At 44.4% G+C, this 13,569-nt stretch overlaps 1 protein-coding gene across 2 annotated transcripts in view; it reads right to left on the bottom strand.

The window, feature by feature from the left end:
• adamts9 (ADAM metallopeptidase with thrombospondin type 1 motif 9) overlaps nucleotides 1-13,569 on the bottom strand; it is a 52,866-nt gene that overhangs the window by 26,883 nt on the left and 12,414 nt on the right. For both annotated transcript variants that reach the window (XR_002754569.1, XM_023353469.1), the window contains exons 10-23: nucleotides 13,254-13,395; nucleotides 12,928-13,032; nucleotides 11,458-11,603; nucleotides 10,964-11,145; nucleotides 10,716-10,852; nucleotides 9,893-10,010; nucleotides 9,620-9,715; nucleotides 8,322-8,488; nucleotides 7,357-7,486; nucleotides 5,846-5,972; nucleotides 5,513-5,726; nucleotides 5,260-5,427; nucleotides 4,043-4,204; nucleotides 2,708-2,827 (exon numbers count right to left, since the gene is read on the bottom strand). Coding sequence is in view for 1 of the 2 variants with exons in the window: in XM_023353469.1 (XP_023209237.1) it covers nucleotides 2,708-2,827; nucleotides 4,043-4,204; nucleotides 5,260-5,427; nucleotides 5,513-5,726; nucleotides 5,846-5,972; nucleotides 7,357-7,486; nucleotides 8,322-8,488; nucleotides 9,620-9,715; nucleotides 9,893-10,010; nucleotides 10,716-10,852; nucleotides 10,964-11,145; nucleotides 11,458-11,603; nucleotides 12,928-13,032; nucleotides 13,254-13,395 (2,014 nt within the window). In the remaining variant the exon portion in view is untranslated. The remainder of the gene's footprint in view (nucleotides 1-2,707; nucleotides 2,828-4,042; nucleotides 4,205-5,259; nucleotides 5,428-5,512; nucleotides 5,727-5,845; nucleotides 5,973-7,356; nucleotides 7,487-8,321; nucleotides 8,489-9,619; nucleotides 9,716-9,892; nucleotides 10,011-10,715; nucleotides 10,853-10,963; nucleotides 11,146-11,457; nucleotides 11,604-12,927; nucleotides 13,033-13,253; nucleotides 13,396-13,569) is intronic.

Genomic DNA, 13,569 nt, shown 5'->3' with positions numbered 1-13,569 from the left:
ATACGAGACACATACGCCCATTCATGCGGGCGGTTAATAAAACCACCGTACTGTAACAAAATTCATCCCTGAAAACAAAATGCCAGGAATATCAGAGAGAGGCTTTTATGACAAGGGACCACTGTTAACGAGTTCGGCTCTGTTCCTTCAGCGCCATGTTTGAAAGTGGGTATGGTTCCCATCAACCTTTCCCCCCCACCTCCACCTTATCACAACAACATTATCAGGGTCTGCCCTGTCAGTTCAAACTATGGATTGTGGCCGTAAGCCACTCAGCATAAAGCCCAGATCCCTGTCATAACAGGTCATAGTGGAGTGGTATTTAGGGCTCCAATGCCCATGCTGGCGTGGTCCGAAGCTCCACCCCTAATCCACCCCCTTGTCCCTCACCTTCCGCCTTCTCCCCCGCCGCCCCTGCCCTCTGGTGCCCTCTGACCCCCTGTCTCTAGGAATGACGACCTTAATCAGGTCTCACAGACTCTGAGTAGACTACACATTCCACACTCTGCTTCCTAAAAGAAACAAATAGGCCCCACAGCAGCGCGAAAGGTTGCTCCACACACACTTCCTGCCACACTTATACGAGTCTCACTATGACAAATCCCCGCAGGAGATCAAAACCTTACGTGGTGTCGCACTCTTTTGCACCGCCTCTCGTTCCTTATATTAAAAGTCCCCTCTTTCTATGAATGCTTCTTTCTTTTTCTTTTTTTTTTTGAGCCCCGCCGGGCGGAGAGAGCGGTGGTGGGAATGGTGGCCTGGTGGCCCACTTCATGGCTGGCTAGTCAGAATTACAACGAGGTAAGGCGACTGCTTCAGGGTCACTGGTCACCGGTCTCTGCCGACTCAGGCACCGGAATTAAGAACTGCTGCGACTAGAGGGGGCCTCATCCTGACTCTGCAGGATCAGCCCTCTGAAACGGGTTTACGCCCCACGCTGACCAAACAAACCTCTCATTCAGCTTAAAATACTGTATGTTTCTTTGTAGTTTTTGTTTTGTGTGAATGTGTGTGTGTATGCGTGCGCATGTTTATGATGATAAATGCAAGGTAGTGTTCTCCCCTTCAAAATGGGCACATTGGAATAGAGATCAAAGGTATCTAAAACATCAAACCTAAAAAAAAAACTTTTTCACTATGTGACTTGTAGGGAAAACCTTCATAGGCAGTGGGCATTTATTATCCAGATATCCATCAAAATTGAACATTTCCAACACAATTTATACTGTAAATAACTTGCTTTTGAGATCAGTAAGAATTTTAACGTCAGTACTTTCATGTCTGTCATTTTCTGGGGAAAAAGTTTTATCTAAAATGTGTTTTTTAGATAATTGAAATGAATCGCTTTTAGTGTTTCTAACAAATTGGACCAACTATCAATGCCGGCCAAGTTTAAGCTTGAAAGGCCCTGCCTGGTCTCTGGCCGATAAAGAGCTCAACAATCCCCGAAAACTGAAAGCAAAACTTGGTCTTCGGATGCATCGTACCTTAACTACCTGGATCTGACAACAGCTCCTTTTCAATGTAGACATTTACTGAGGTAAGAAGACTCAAAGTTTAACATTTTCATTATATGTGAGATGCTAGAAGCTTTATAAACAGATTAGCAGGAAGGTTGAACAAAATCCAACAAAGCTGATCTTTTTATTCCTTTGTTTTAGGCGTTTCCTCGCTTCAGCACACCCAATTTGGTGATTAACAGGTTTTTACTCAACTGCAGTCATCTGAATGACTGACCTTTTAAGTTAAGTAGAGGCAGGAAGACCATTTCCTGCAGGTTGCTGTAAGCCATGTAGGGGACAGAGTAAATATAAGGAAGAAAGTCAAAATGGTCAGATTTGACCATTTCTGGACTTTTTGGCCACCATCCAAAACGTTGAATATTGGTTTATAAGAGACAATAAATAACATTGATCATCTCCCTGAGTACACTATCCTCAGTGTAAAACATGGAAAAAGTTCTACATTTCTTATCAGAACATTTTGATTTATCGTTTTCATGATAAATTCCAGTGAAGGATGTGTAGAAAAAAAAGTGTCCATATTGCCAGGACTATTATTTTTACTACTTTCCTCCACTGTTTTTTCAATAAAGGTCTGTGAATAAATATGAATAAATTTGAAAATATGACTAAAAGGAGTTACTGTGTGCACTTTAGTGATACAAGTCATACTTCGTCCTCAAGAAGCTCGTTACAAATGTTAGGTTTTTTTTCAAGAGCACTATTTGTGGCAGCCACTGCCATGTAGTTACCTAAAAAAGTAATAATAGTTCTTATCATCACTTGTATCGTTATCACAATACTACCACAAAATATCGCGATACGACTAAGTTTTATCACCACATCTGCACAGAAGGTGATTTTATTTCCGTAAGATGCTGAACAAAATTTGAGACCGGGGTTCAGGGTCACCTTCCAAATGCTGAATACACATCACGCCACACTTTTCAGATTTGACATGCCTAAGATAACATAATGTGAATATATTAGTGGGCATATTTGCAAGGCAGTGTTTCTTGCCAGAAGCTATCTGGCGTGTTGTCATGCTTTCACTGAGAGTCGAGGACGAGAACCGCTCGCTTTCGTCTGCGTCAATGTGAACGGACATGCGTGCTTCCTTCCGCCATCTCCTTCTTCTGCAGATAAAGCGTAGATCTGACAGCGAGGAAACGAAGGGACGCCGCGGAGGTGCCGTTCCCGCTCACCTGCGTATCAGTGGGTCGCGCGGCGGCATTGCATTCAGCGTCGTTCATGACAGCCCCGTAGGAGCCCACCACACACTTCACCGCTCGCATCTGGTAGCCTGGCCCGCAAGACGTAGTGCACTGAGTTCAAAGAGAGAGAGAGAGAGGGGAAAAAAGGAGTGGAGGGGAAATGTTAACAACTGTGAAAAGGAGACAGAGAGGCAAGCATAAAACAGTTGGTTTACCTGAGGAGGCAATGAAATCTCCCCTGAAAATAAATAACTCTGCACATTAACAAACGGAGGGCTTTCCCGCCGACGAGCAGCAGAAGGAGTTCATATACGTTGCTCTGACTGTTTTTTCCACTGTTGCCAAGTCAAAGGGTACAATCCCGCGCTCGCTTCTGGCTCATTGCCTTCGGTGAAACAGGGTCAAACTTGTGTGGCGGCGGCTTTAGCTACCATTTGGCCGCGCTTCATTAAACCGCTTCAAATGCACGTTAACATGCGCACATCCTCTGATGGGAGGCGCAGGAATATTTCGCATTTTTTGGGTGTTAAGTTTTGTGTGCACAGTTTACAAACTGAGAATGCACACAGACACCGCGCCGCATGCATCGTTTCAGGAAGAGGCTTTTATCACACAGCTATTCAGGGGGATCTGGCCCGCTTACATTGTCTATATATCAAAACAAGCACATTTCCTGTTTCAGTGCACATTCTACGGGGAATTTTTACGTTGCCCTTCTTACACGTCGCAGTTTTCCCATTCTTTGATAAATCAACAGCTGGGAAAACCCAGCACTGTTTGATTTGGAGGTTTAAGAGCTAATCTGTAGCGTCAAATCACTGGTCTGAGTCGACAAACCGCTGCTTTGAGCCTAATTAGACGATCAAGTTCCATTTATGTGTGGAAAGTAAAATATTTCCTTTAATGTCTGCTGTAGATGTCAGGAACCTAACCACAGCCAATGTCAAATGTTTTTATATCCCTTTCAATCAATTTTATTGACATTTTATGTTACAAACTAACAACAAGGTAGTGGGTAATTGTGAAAGGAAATGATTTTTATTAAGTACTAAACTCTGAGAAGTGCAGCTTGTATCTTCAGTTAATAAATAGTAGAAATCACTGCAAATTACAGCCGTATGTATGTTGAATTGAGTGGAGAGAGTCTGTGGAGATCAATTTTCAAGTTTTGTCACCGTTTCTCAGTTGGGTCGTGGTCGGGACTGTGAGCTGCTAATTTCTCTCTAGTCTTGACCCCCCCCCCCGACTTTACGTTTGCTCAAATCTTCGAGAGAAACATAACACGCTTAGTGTGCCAAACACAATAAGTATGCAGGGACAACTCACCTGTCCCCATGGTCCAACTTGCCAAGAGGCGCACTCTTGCTGCTGGCATGCCTGCACCGATTCGGGTTTGGCTGCGCCACAGAAGCGGTCATCCAGGCGGTCCTCACCAAACTGGCACCATGTCTGTCGGTGCCTGTAGCCTTTCCCACATGTTACAAGGCACTGAGAGGGAAAATGTTGAAAGCGACATAGAAGCAGCGCAATACATTAATTGTGGTTGTTGCAACTGCTGTGTTCACAATGATCTGAATGAAGACGTTCTCAGAGCAAATTGCCCTTGCATGGGAGCGAGAAGCCAGAGGAAGTGTGATTATGCATATGTATATGGAACAGTGGTAGTGTTTTGGCAGCAACATGTAAAAAAAAAAAAAATCTTGGAATGCAAGTCCACAGTTTTGCAAGCTTCACTATGTGTAAACTGAGCAGAGGTTAAGCAGGCTTCTGCAGTCACCACTTTCCCAACACTCACTTACAGTGGAGGAAGTGGATAATTTAAAGCAACTGAGACAAACCAAATTAGTCCTAAGATTTTGGTCCGAATGAATTTAAATTACAGAAAAGCAAATGGGTCTGCATAGATTTGAGTTAAGAGCTGCAGTACGTAACTTTTATGAAAAATATGTTTTTAACATAGTTGTAGAAATTACCGTCATGTCATGGCAACGTCATATAAGAAAGATAATCTGTGAAAAAACTGAGCTCCTCTGCCTTTGCCCAGCTCTGCCAGTACTAAATGCAGAAATACACGACTCAGTCAGAAACAACCAGTCAAAGAAAGGAGCGCTGTCAATCACTCCGGTGTACGCACTGCTCACATCTTACGCCTTGCTCTGTGCTACGCAACAGCTGGTTCCCTGCAACAGAGCCTGCCACGAATGCTAGGGCTAGTTAGCATGGCCACAATGACAGTGGATAAACCATTTTTTCTGTAATGGTAAGTTTCTCTGCTATTCAGCAGCGTGTACACCAGGATGTTTGACAGCACTAAGACTTTCCTCCTGGCTCTGATTGGTTGTTTTTGATCGGGAGCGGCCCATTTTTGCATGCCGCAATAGGAGTTCAGTCTTATCCTGTTTTATATTAAACTGACACAACATGGTGACAGTTTTAACAAATATGGAGAAAACCATATTTTTGTGAAAGTTACCTAACGCACATTTAATGTCACAACATTTAGAATTATTTTTTAAAAAACATGCGATAATTCCTCAACTGACCTCAGACCAGTCACCAGTCTTCCACTGTGGACAGAGGAACTCATTGCAGGTTTGGACGGTCAGTTTGTCCCTCTGACTGCAATTGCTCTCGTCGTCGTCGCCGTCGTCGGACGACTTTCGACACACTGCGCCCCGACGCCTAGTGCCCCCGCCGCAGCTCTTTGAGCACTGCGATTGAAATAGCCATCCATCAACAGGAGGGAACAGCCAAGCAAAATCCAACAAAATCCTTCCCATTCTGCTAGAATCGTACCTCTGACCAGGGTGAGTAATCCCAGCCACCACCAGGGTTACAATCTCCATGGCAGCCTTCCCTGTCGTCAGGTTTGCGTTGCCCGCTGCAGTACCTGTCATCGACTTTCTGGGTCTTGCCATCCGACTGGCTGATTTTGGCGCAGTATAGTTCCAGAGTGCGATATCCAACGCCGCACTGGGCTGTGCACTCGCTCTTACGAGCCACGTGCCATCTGGTATGAGAGACAGAGAGAGAACACGGGTCCCTCAAAGGTGTCGTACAAAGTGCAGCAGACGAACTGACCGGGCCCTGTTCAGGCACTGAAAAGTCGGTTAAATCGGTCAAACAGACCTCACTTCACATTCAGTGTTGCAGGGCTCAGTGATGGCAGCGGGCCGAGCTGAACTGTGGCACCGCTGGTCCGACACCACCACCCTGTCCGACTCTCGGCTGCAGAGAATCTTACGCTTGCGCTCTCCTGTTGAGACACAAAAAAGCAGAACTGAGTAAATCTAATTTAAGACGTTTTGTATGCAGTGCTTTGATTAATGAAGCTTTTCTCTTTGCGGTAAAGTTCAACTGGAGCTTTCTGGGTTGGGTCCAGTCCAAAAAATGTATCTTGGATCTCTTTTTGGTGGCCATCTTTGACCCAACTCTGTGGTGAACAAGTGGTCCATCCAAGGTGACGGCAGATCTAGAACATTTTACATAGAAGAGGTCTAGGCGTGGTGGCAATGCTGGACCTCCTCTGTGAAGTAGGTGAACATATTTTTGTAAATGCTACGTACTGCACCTTTAAGGTCACAACATGTTTAGAGTTTTAAAAAGCTGCTCAACTGACCTCAGACCAGTTGATTGGCGCCAACAGGCCTAATTCTGACACACGTACAATGTTCAATGCCTAAGTATGCAGTACATGACTTTACAATACAATTAAAGTGTTACTTGATAACAGGCAGGCAGGTATTCAGTATAGAAATATCTGTGATTGACATCTTCTGTATGTGAATGGAGTCAACAAAAAGCTCACAAAAGCATTTGAAAAACTATTTATTGTATCTAAACAAAGACATTTTTTATATTTTGTCTCTTTGGGCAACAACAAAATATGCTCACTCTGTTTAATTGACCTATTTGAAAATACAACTACATATTTTTGGTGAAATCACATTTAATTTCCAGGCCACAAAAGGCTTCTGGATAAACTAGGATTTATTGTTCATAAATATAATAATAACTTGCCAGCATTTACTTCCACTATGTCTCCTTACAATGTATGCATCTTTTAAAGTTAGCATTTTTAATACGTCGATGCCAAGGACCATCTGTTTAAAGCTAAAGTGCTTGCAAACAGTAGATGGAAACCACCAGGTTCTGCATTTCAGTGCAATGAGAGCTTAGTGTGTTCCTGCTGAGGACATTACATGTTGGCTGTGCAACCTGCTGTCAACTGCGAGGCTCTCGGTTTCCCCTCCAGCTTTGGCGGCGCGGTCTTCCCGACAGAGTCGTGTCAAGAAGCAGAGAAAGAGATTCTTACGCAGAACAAAGTGCGTCGTGGCAGAGAGCAAGTTTTTCGAGTTGACCTGCGATCCGCCCCCACAGACCCTGACCACTCTGAAAAACCCACGGTCACGTCAAGGAGGGCCATATATCACAGCCCACTTGCTGTAAAAATGAACTCGGTCGCAAGGGATATTTTCAAGGCGGTTCTCTTCTCGTATGTCTGCGACTGTGAGGCTCCCAGGTCTGCTATCTTCCGTGTTACCTCTGCTAGGAGCGCCGCATTTATCTTCAGACTTTTCTAACACTGAGGCCTGCCAACCACATGTGCCTCCACCCCCCGAACCCCCCCGCCGCCTCACCTTGGCACAGGCGGCTGCACTCCTGCCAGGGCCCGTAAGCGTCCCAGAAGAACTGCTGAGGCTTATCCTCTATGGGGATATTAAAGGAGTAACTGACATCTGGGTTGTAAAGGTTTCCAACAGAGAGAACCTGGAGGGAGCACAGAGAAGTACAGTTCAACACGATGAGAAGAGAAAATGAAACGACTGATTATTCACTCGTTTAATGCGTTAATGCTGCAGGAACGCCACTAGAACTTTTTTCCACATTGTCGTGTTACAGCCACAAGCGTAACAACTTTGGACATTTAGACACAGGGATGGGCATTTATCATATCGTTTACCATTTATTGTGATAAATTTATCGTTGTCACGTTGTTTAAAAAAAAACAAAAAAAAAACTCACACCATGAGTGTTTCACCATGTGGACAGGACAGCGCGCACAGCTATACTCACAGCATGCGTCACATTTTGCGTAGAGGGCCGTAAAGATTGGTTCGGATTTCAACAAACCAAAGCACCTTCCTCCATGTCAGCTATCTTTCAAACATGGCTTTCTTCCATAAAGAGCTGATTTAGTGCATGACTAAGAGTTGCCTTCTGGACTGGATTTTGTTAAGATTGCATTTTTGGGCGTCAGAGCAGAGAGGGGTGAATACAAATGAGAGCCATTCTTTCCAGATTGCTATTCTTTGAACAAATTAAATCCTGGATTAATTGCAGGATTTAATTAACCCAGGATTAATTAATAAAGATAAACTTTGAACTGAAATCCGTCAGTCCAGGAGCTCCTTTAGGGCGTCGCCCACCTGCTCTACGCTGGTCTGATTCACAAAATCCCAATAAAACGCTTTACAGTTTGTGGCCACAACGTGCTAAAATGTAAAAATAAAATAAAATAAAATAAAATAAAATAAAATAAAAGGTTTTAGGGGAAAACCATTAATATGAGGAGATTTTGTCCAAAGTTGTCAACAGTTTTTACCTGGACAATGATCTCCTCATCGATGCGGTCAGTGCAGTTGATCCTCTCGATGACGTGGTCGGAGCCACTGTACTCGATGACGGCGTCTCCCACTTTGATTTCCCTTTTGAACATGCTCACCACAAAGTCTCCGTTGAGCACGAACTCTCCGCGGCTGTTTGATATTGCTGCAGGGAGACACGAACCGTTTTGACTCTCGCAATTGTATTTCGGACCAAGCCGCGTCCGTTCAACTCGAGTGGAATCATCTCCAGAGCGCTGTGGGCTTAAAAGCTATGTTTGGGTAGCACCACTTGCTTTAAGCGATCACATGGCGCTGCATGCAAGAGGATGCATTAGAAACACAAAGGTTTATGTTAGCACTTAAAGGTAGACTGAGGCATGAGGCAGAAGTAAAATAATCCTTTTTTCCAGGAGAAGTCCCATTCGGGGTCGTCTGCACTCATTCATTCTAATGCGATTATGGAGCTAATTTCCTGCCTTTTCTTTCCTCGCCATTTCACACATTACATTATTATGACTGTCGAGAGTACAAATCCTTCTAAGAATCTACGGCCTGTTCTTACATATATAAAAAAAAAAGACTTTACAAGCCCTTGGTGTAGAAAAGAGTGATCAATGTTAAACTATGTTCTGAAGTTGACATTGTGAAATACACACAGCTGTGGAGTGAAGACACATTTATTGGCGGGGAAGTGTAGAAAACCTAAAAATAAGTTTGGCTTTTGTTTTACTGCAGCAGCAGTATAATCCAGTGATAAACAAACGTCTCTGATGTAAGCTTCTCTTCATCTCACCCCCCATGTTCAACACAGGCCTTGTGTACATGCAGGTACTTTGACACTTGTGGTGCGTTCGCACCAAATGTGCTGTGAGCGTCAGGCCCGTCTGGTTTACATTCAAAGTCTACGTGGAGGCGCGTCGGGGGTCGTCGCGGCGAGTTTCCAGCGTCTGTTGTGGCGCGAGTTGAATCGTTTGGAGAGTTTGACGCGTCGAGCGCATCCAACGTGTCCCGAGTTTTTTGATTGACTCTAAATCAAAAACTCGAACCTCGGCATCAAGGTAAACAAGCCTTTAACCTGGCTGACCACGCCTGATTGGTACCAACAGGCCTAATTCTCACTGATTAAAAGAGGAGTACACATACAATGCTTAAGTTTACAGTACACAACTTCACAATAAAACTAAACAAAGCATTGTATGCTAACAGGCAGGCAGATATGTAAGACAAGATAGAATATCTGATCGACTACAAGGCACGAAGCTACACTATGACTGAAACAGCGGCGTATTCTCACCGAGGTAGTTGTCGTCCTCCGGCTTCCCTGAGTAGCTGTGTTGTCGCACATCTATGTTTGTAGCACCACTGGGTATTCGCACCACTTCATTATAGCCTGTAGATGTGATTAGATTGTTACAGGACCTGCTTTGGATCTCAAATGTAAATCATTTTGAACAAATTACGTCTGGTGTTTCTAAAGGATGATCACATTTAATGGTAGCTGAAACACAGAACAAGAGCGGCAAGATCCAAAAATGGAGAGCGATGGGACAAGAAGGTCGTAGCTCACCGTAGCGTACAGTGTTGAACGGTCCTGCTACAGTTTTGCAGGAGGAGTTGTCACCTCCGCAGACGCCGCACTTATCTCTCCTGGCTTTAGAGTTCAGGACGTGATCACAACCCGCTTGCTGCTCCGTCAGGGAAGAGGCGAGACAAGTGTTTTGTTAATGTGAATGACGCAGCACAACTTTGGCGTTGTCATGCATAGTATTTGGCTATTTTTAAGTAAAACTGTACAGATCATGAAAGAACAAATGTAATGTGGCAACTCTTAAAGACACTGCTAATGAAAGACTTGGTATGGCAGGCCAATGCAAAGTACTGCATATTTGTGAATTGACTGGAAGGCGTCCGTGAGATAAATAAGATTTAAGTTTGAACTTTGACTCTGTTGCGTTGAAAATCGTCAAAGGGCGTGATTTCTTTTGTGTTGTGCTCTGTGTGTAATACTCAGATGAAATATTGCAAATATTTCTCAGAACAGCAGCATGGAACAAAGTGCGCCGCCTTAAGCCAAACAGATTTTTGATGTCGCGACAATCTCTGGATGTCAAATGCACTTGTCCGGGGCAGAGGGACTTCCTGAGCCACAGTCAAACCCAAAACTCTGTGTGTGGTTCCGAATGTACACAGGGAAACCCACTGACTCGTTTGATGTGCAGGGCATGTTTGCAATCAAGCTTTCAAACTAAAAATCTAAACGTCAGATTTGAAGAAACGGTCTGGTTAGGCAAAGGATTTGAGATGTTGGAGTGATGTGGAAATCATTAAAAGGCACGGCTGCACCGCACGAACGGACCCCGCCAGGGGTCACTCAGTACGAACAGGCTCACCCTGCACAGGCCCTGGACGCAGATGTCGTTGGTATCGGGTCCGCATGGCGTGCCATCGATGACCCTGTCCCTGAGCTGATAGTAGGCAGTGCTGCCCGCCACCCTGCAGAACAGCTTACATCTGTCCTTCATCAGAACTGACAGAGGAGACAAAACAAAGGCTAATCGGTGCAAGGCTCACGCTGATTAATGCTTTTCACCAGCAAAAATCAGGCAACAAGCAGCAGAAAATGAAAATAAGGACTCACTTCCGCTGTATTTGGGAACCCAGCGGACGTTAGGAGGTAGACCGTTGATGTTGAAGTGCTTTCCATCGAAAACAGCACACTGTTCCTCCCTGAAGTCCTTCTTTTGCTTGGAGCAGGGCTCAGAGTTGCAAGAACGGAACTTCATCCGCCGACCAACGCAATACATTCCTCCGCCCTGTGGCCTGAGAGCGCAAGAAAGTAGGGCAGCTTAAAGTGTGTCAGTTCTTCTCTTTAGCTTGTTACACATCAACAACACTCGTTCTCATTCGTTTTTATTCGTTTCTCATACTCTATTAATCCGGGATGAAAGGCTACACTCACTGAGACTGGCTGATGCGTGCATTTAGCAGAAAAAAACATCCCTGTAAGGTCTGCAATCAATGATTCACTGAACTCTTGCTATGGAAAGAATCCCCTTAAGGAGGTTTGATCTATGGAACACTGACTTCAGCAGATGAAAACATGCACGACTACAAAGACACGCGGCTACTCACACTGGTCGGTTGCATTCGCGCATTGCAATCTTTATGCCGCCGCCGCATGTCCGGCTGCACGTACCGAACGGACTCCAAACCCCCCACGCGCCGTCCACAGGCGAGGCGTCGTGCTCGTTGGGAATGCACCGGCCGTGTTTGCAATGCTGCGAGATAAATGAGAGGAAGGACGGAAACAAATTCAATGGCAGGAGCGTATGGAGACGGAACAAAAAAAGACAAGAGTGAAACCAGAGTTAACCAGAAAGGAAGGCTAAGTTTAATCGAAAACATTGAATGCAGTCAATAAGTGTGTCTGAAAACAAACAGACAATCTTGCACAAAGGTTAGTTTGTGCAGTTTGGCATGAGATGTCATTTTAAAAAACGGCTAACAGGCTGAGACAGTCCAGCTGGTGAATGAACATGGCTGATTTTCAGTTAGATCAGTCCTGACCAATGGTCTGCCGGTATGTAGCAAGTTGTTAGTGAGTGTAGGAGGGTCAAAGTAAGCTGTATATCAGCATAGTTAAGGTGGTCAAAATAAAAGCAGAGGAAGCACAGAGTCAAAAGAAGTAACTTAGAGGAGTGGCGTTATGTATTTTGCCAGGCCGATGGAGCTGTTTTATAGCACAATGAAGCGACTACGTTAGCAAGAGTCTTAGGAAATCCGAATGGTTGCCAGAGGAGATTCAAGAATTTCTTAAACATGCATGAAAAAAAATCAAAGCAACACCTCAGGTATGTTTGTGATGAGGGAATAACATTATAACATGATATACAGCTCAAAAATGTCAATTTTAAATAACGTCCCTACTTTAAAAATCTACATGTCAAGATATTAATGATCTGATGGCGAGAGAGAGAGCAAATGTTTCCGCAGATAACATGAAGGATGTATTTATTCCAGCAAAGTCGGTTTCATCCTTTTGAGTTTTGCAACGCGGTTCTGTGATGGGACGTGTTAGACGTGAAAACGGTGGAAAGAGTTTTACGGCAAAAGGAATTTGGACACAAAATTCAAGTCGATTCGTGACGATTAAAATCACCAGCCAAGTCTACAAGTTTAGCAACATGTTCACTATCAGAAGCTGTGCTTTATACGTTGGCAGCCATTTTGGATTTCGAGCTGCAGTTGGTGAGAAAGCTCCACCTTCGAAGCTAGAGATGCTACAATAAATGATGTAGCTCAATAAATCAGTCTCAAAGTCAACATTGTTTCCCTCTGTGGGTGGACGTGTTGCTGTGGGACTTAAATACACAAAATGCAGAGATAGAAAATTCCATCGGTTTGACCTGCTAACACTAACCTGTCTTTCAGCACAGATTGTGTTCCACTTTCAAAAGAGAATCCCGGTGGCTGTGGCCACTCTCAATTTTTAAGCTAACTGGAATTTAGCTTTAATCCACTCCCATTAGTTACCTAAGAACATTCTCCTACTGGAACCCACATTCTTGCATTTCTCATTTGCAGATTCTGCGTGACGCTTACCCTTCCAGGTTCACAGTCGGTGCCGTCAGCCCAGGGCATGTGCTGGGTCCTGCAGCCCCGCTGGGCGCCCTCTGGACTCGTGCACCACAACCTCCGACACTGAGTCTGTTCATTACACACAGGCATGTGAGCTACATGTTAATTCTGACATTTCAAAACTCAACCATTAATGCACAACACCTTAAAAATAAAAATAGAAGAAGCAGCAGCATGCATTTTAACAAAATGTTCAATTCGCTTTTCCTCGCATTTTAAAGGGAACCACTGACAGGTTTTCATGTTATACGGGGCGACTTTAAAGAAGCCGACGACACGATTCCACTCACCATGTAAGGGCACACCTGCGTTCCCGCCCCGAATATCAATTCGCACTGTCTATTGACACTGTATATCCGCCCGGGCAGCTGCTTCGACAGACTGTACGGCCCAGAAACGGGCTCGTCGAGCAAGCACTCACCATATCCTGTGCTATTAGGAAATAAAAGTAAAATGACTTGAAGAAAAAAAAAAGAGGAAAAAAAAAAAAAAAAACAAGAGACACAAACAGACAGAAAACGCACTCAGTACAGCAGGAGTGGTCAGTTATCTGCACACATACATCCACAAAGACGTCTGCTTATGCTCAGCCGCGCATGACATCAT

The sequence above is a fragment of the Xiphophorus maculatus genome, chromosome 20 (genome assembly GCF_002775205.1).
Source record: "Xiphophorus maculatus strain JP 163 A chromosome 20, X_maculatus-5.0-male, whole genome shotgun sequence".
Classification (NCBI taxonomy): domain Eukaryota; kingdom Metazoa; phylum Chordata; class Actinopteri; order Cyprinodontiformes; family Poeciliidae; genus Xiphophorus; species Xiphophorus maculatus.
The sequence above is the reverse complement of the archived record's forward strand: the minus strand, read 5'-3'. Positions and strand labels throughout refer to the sequence as shown.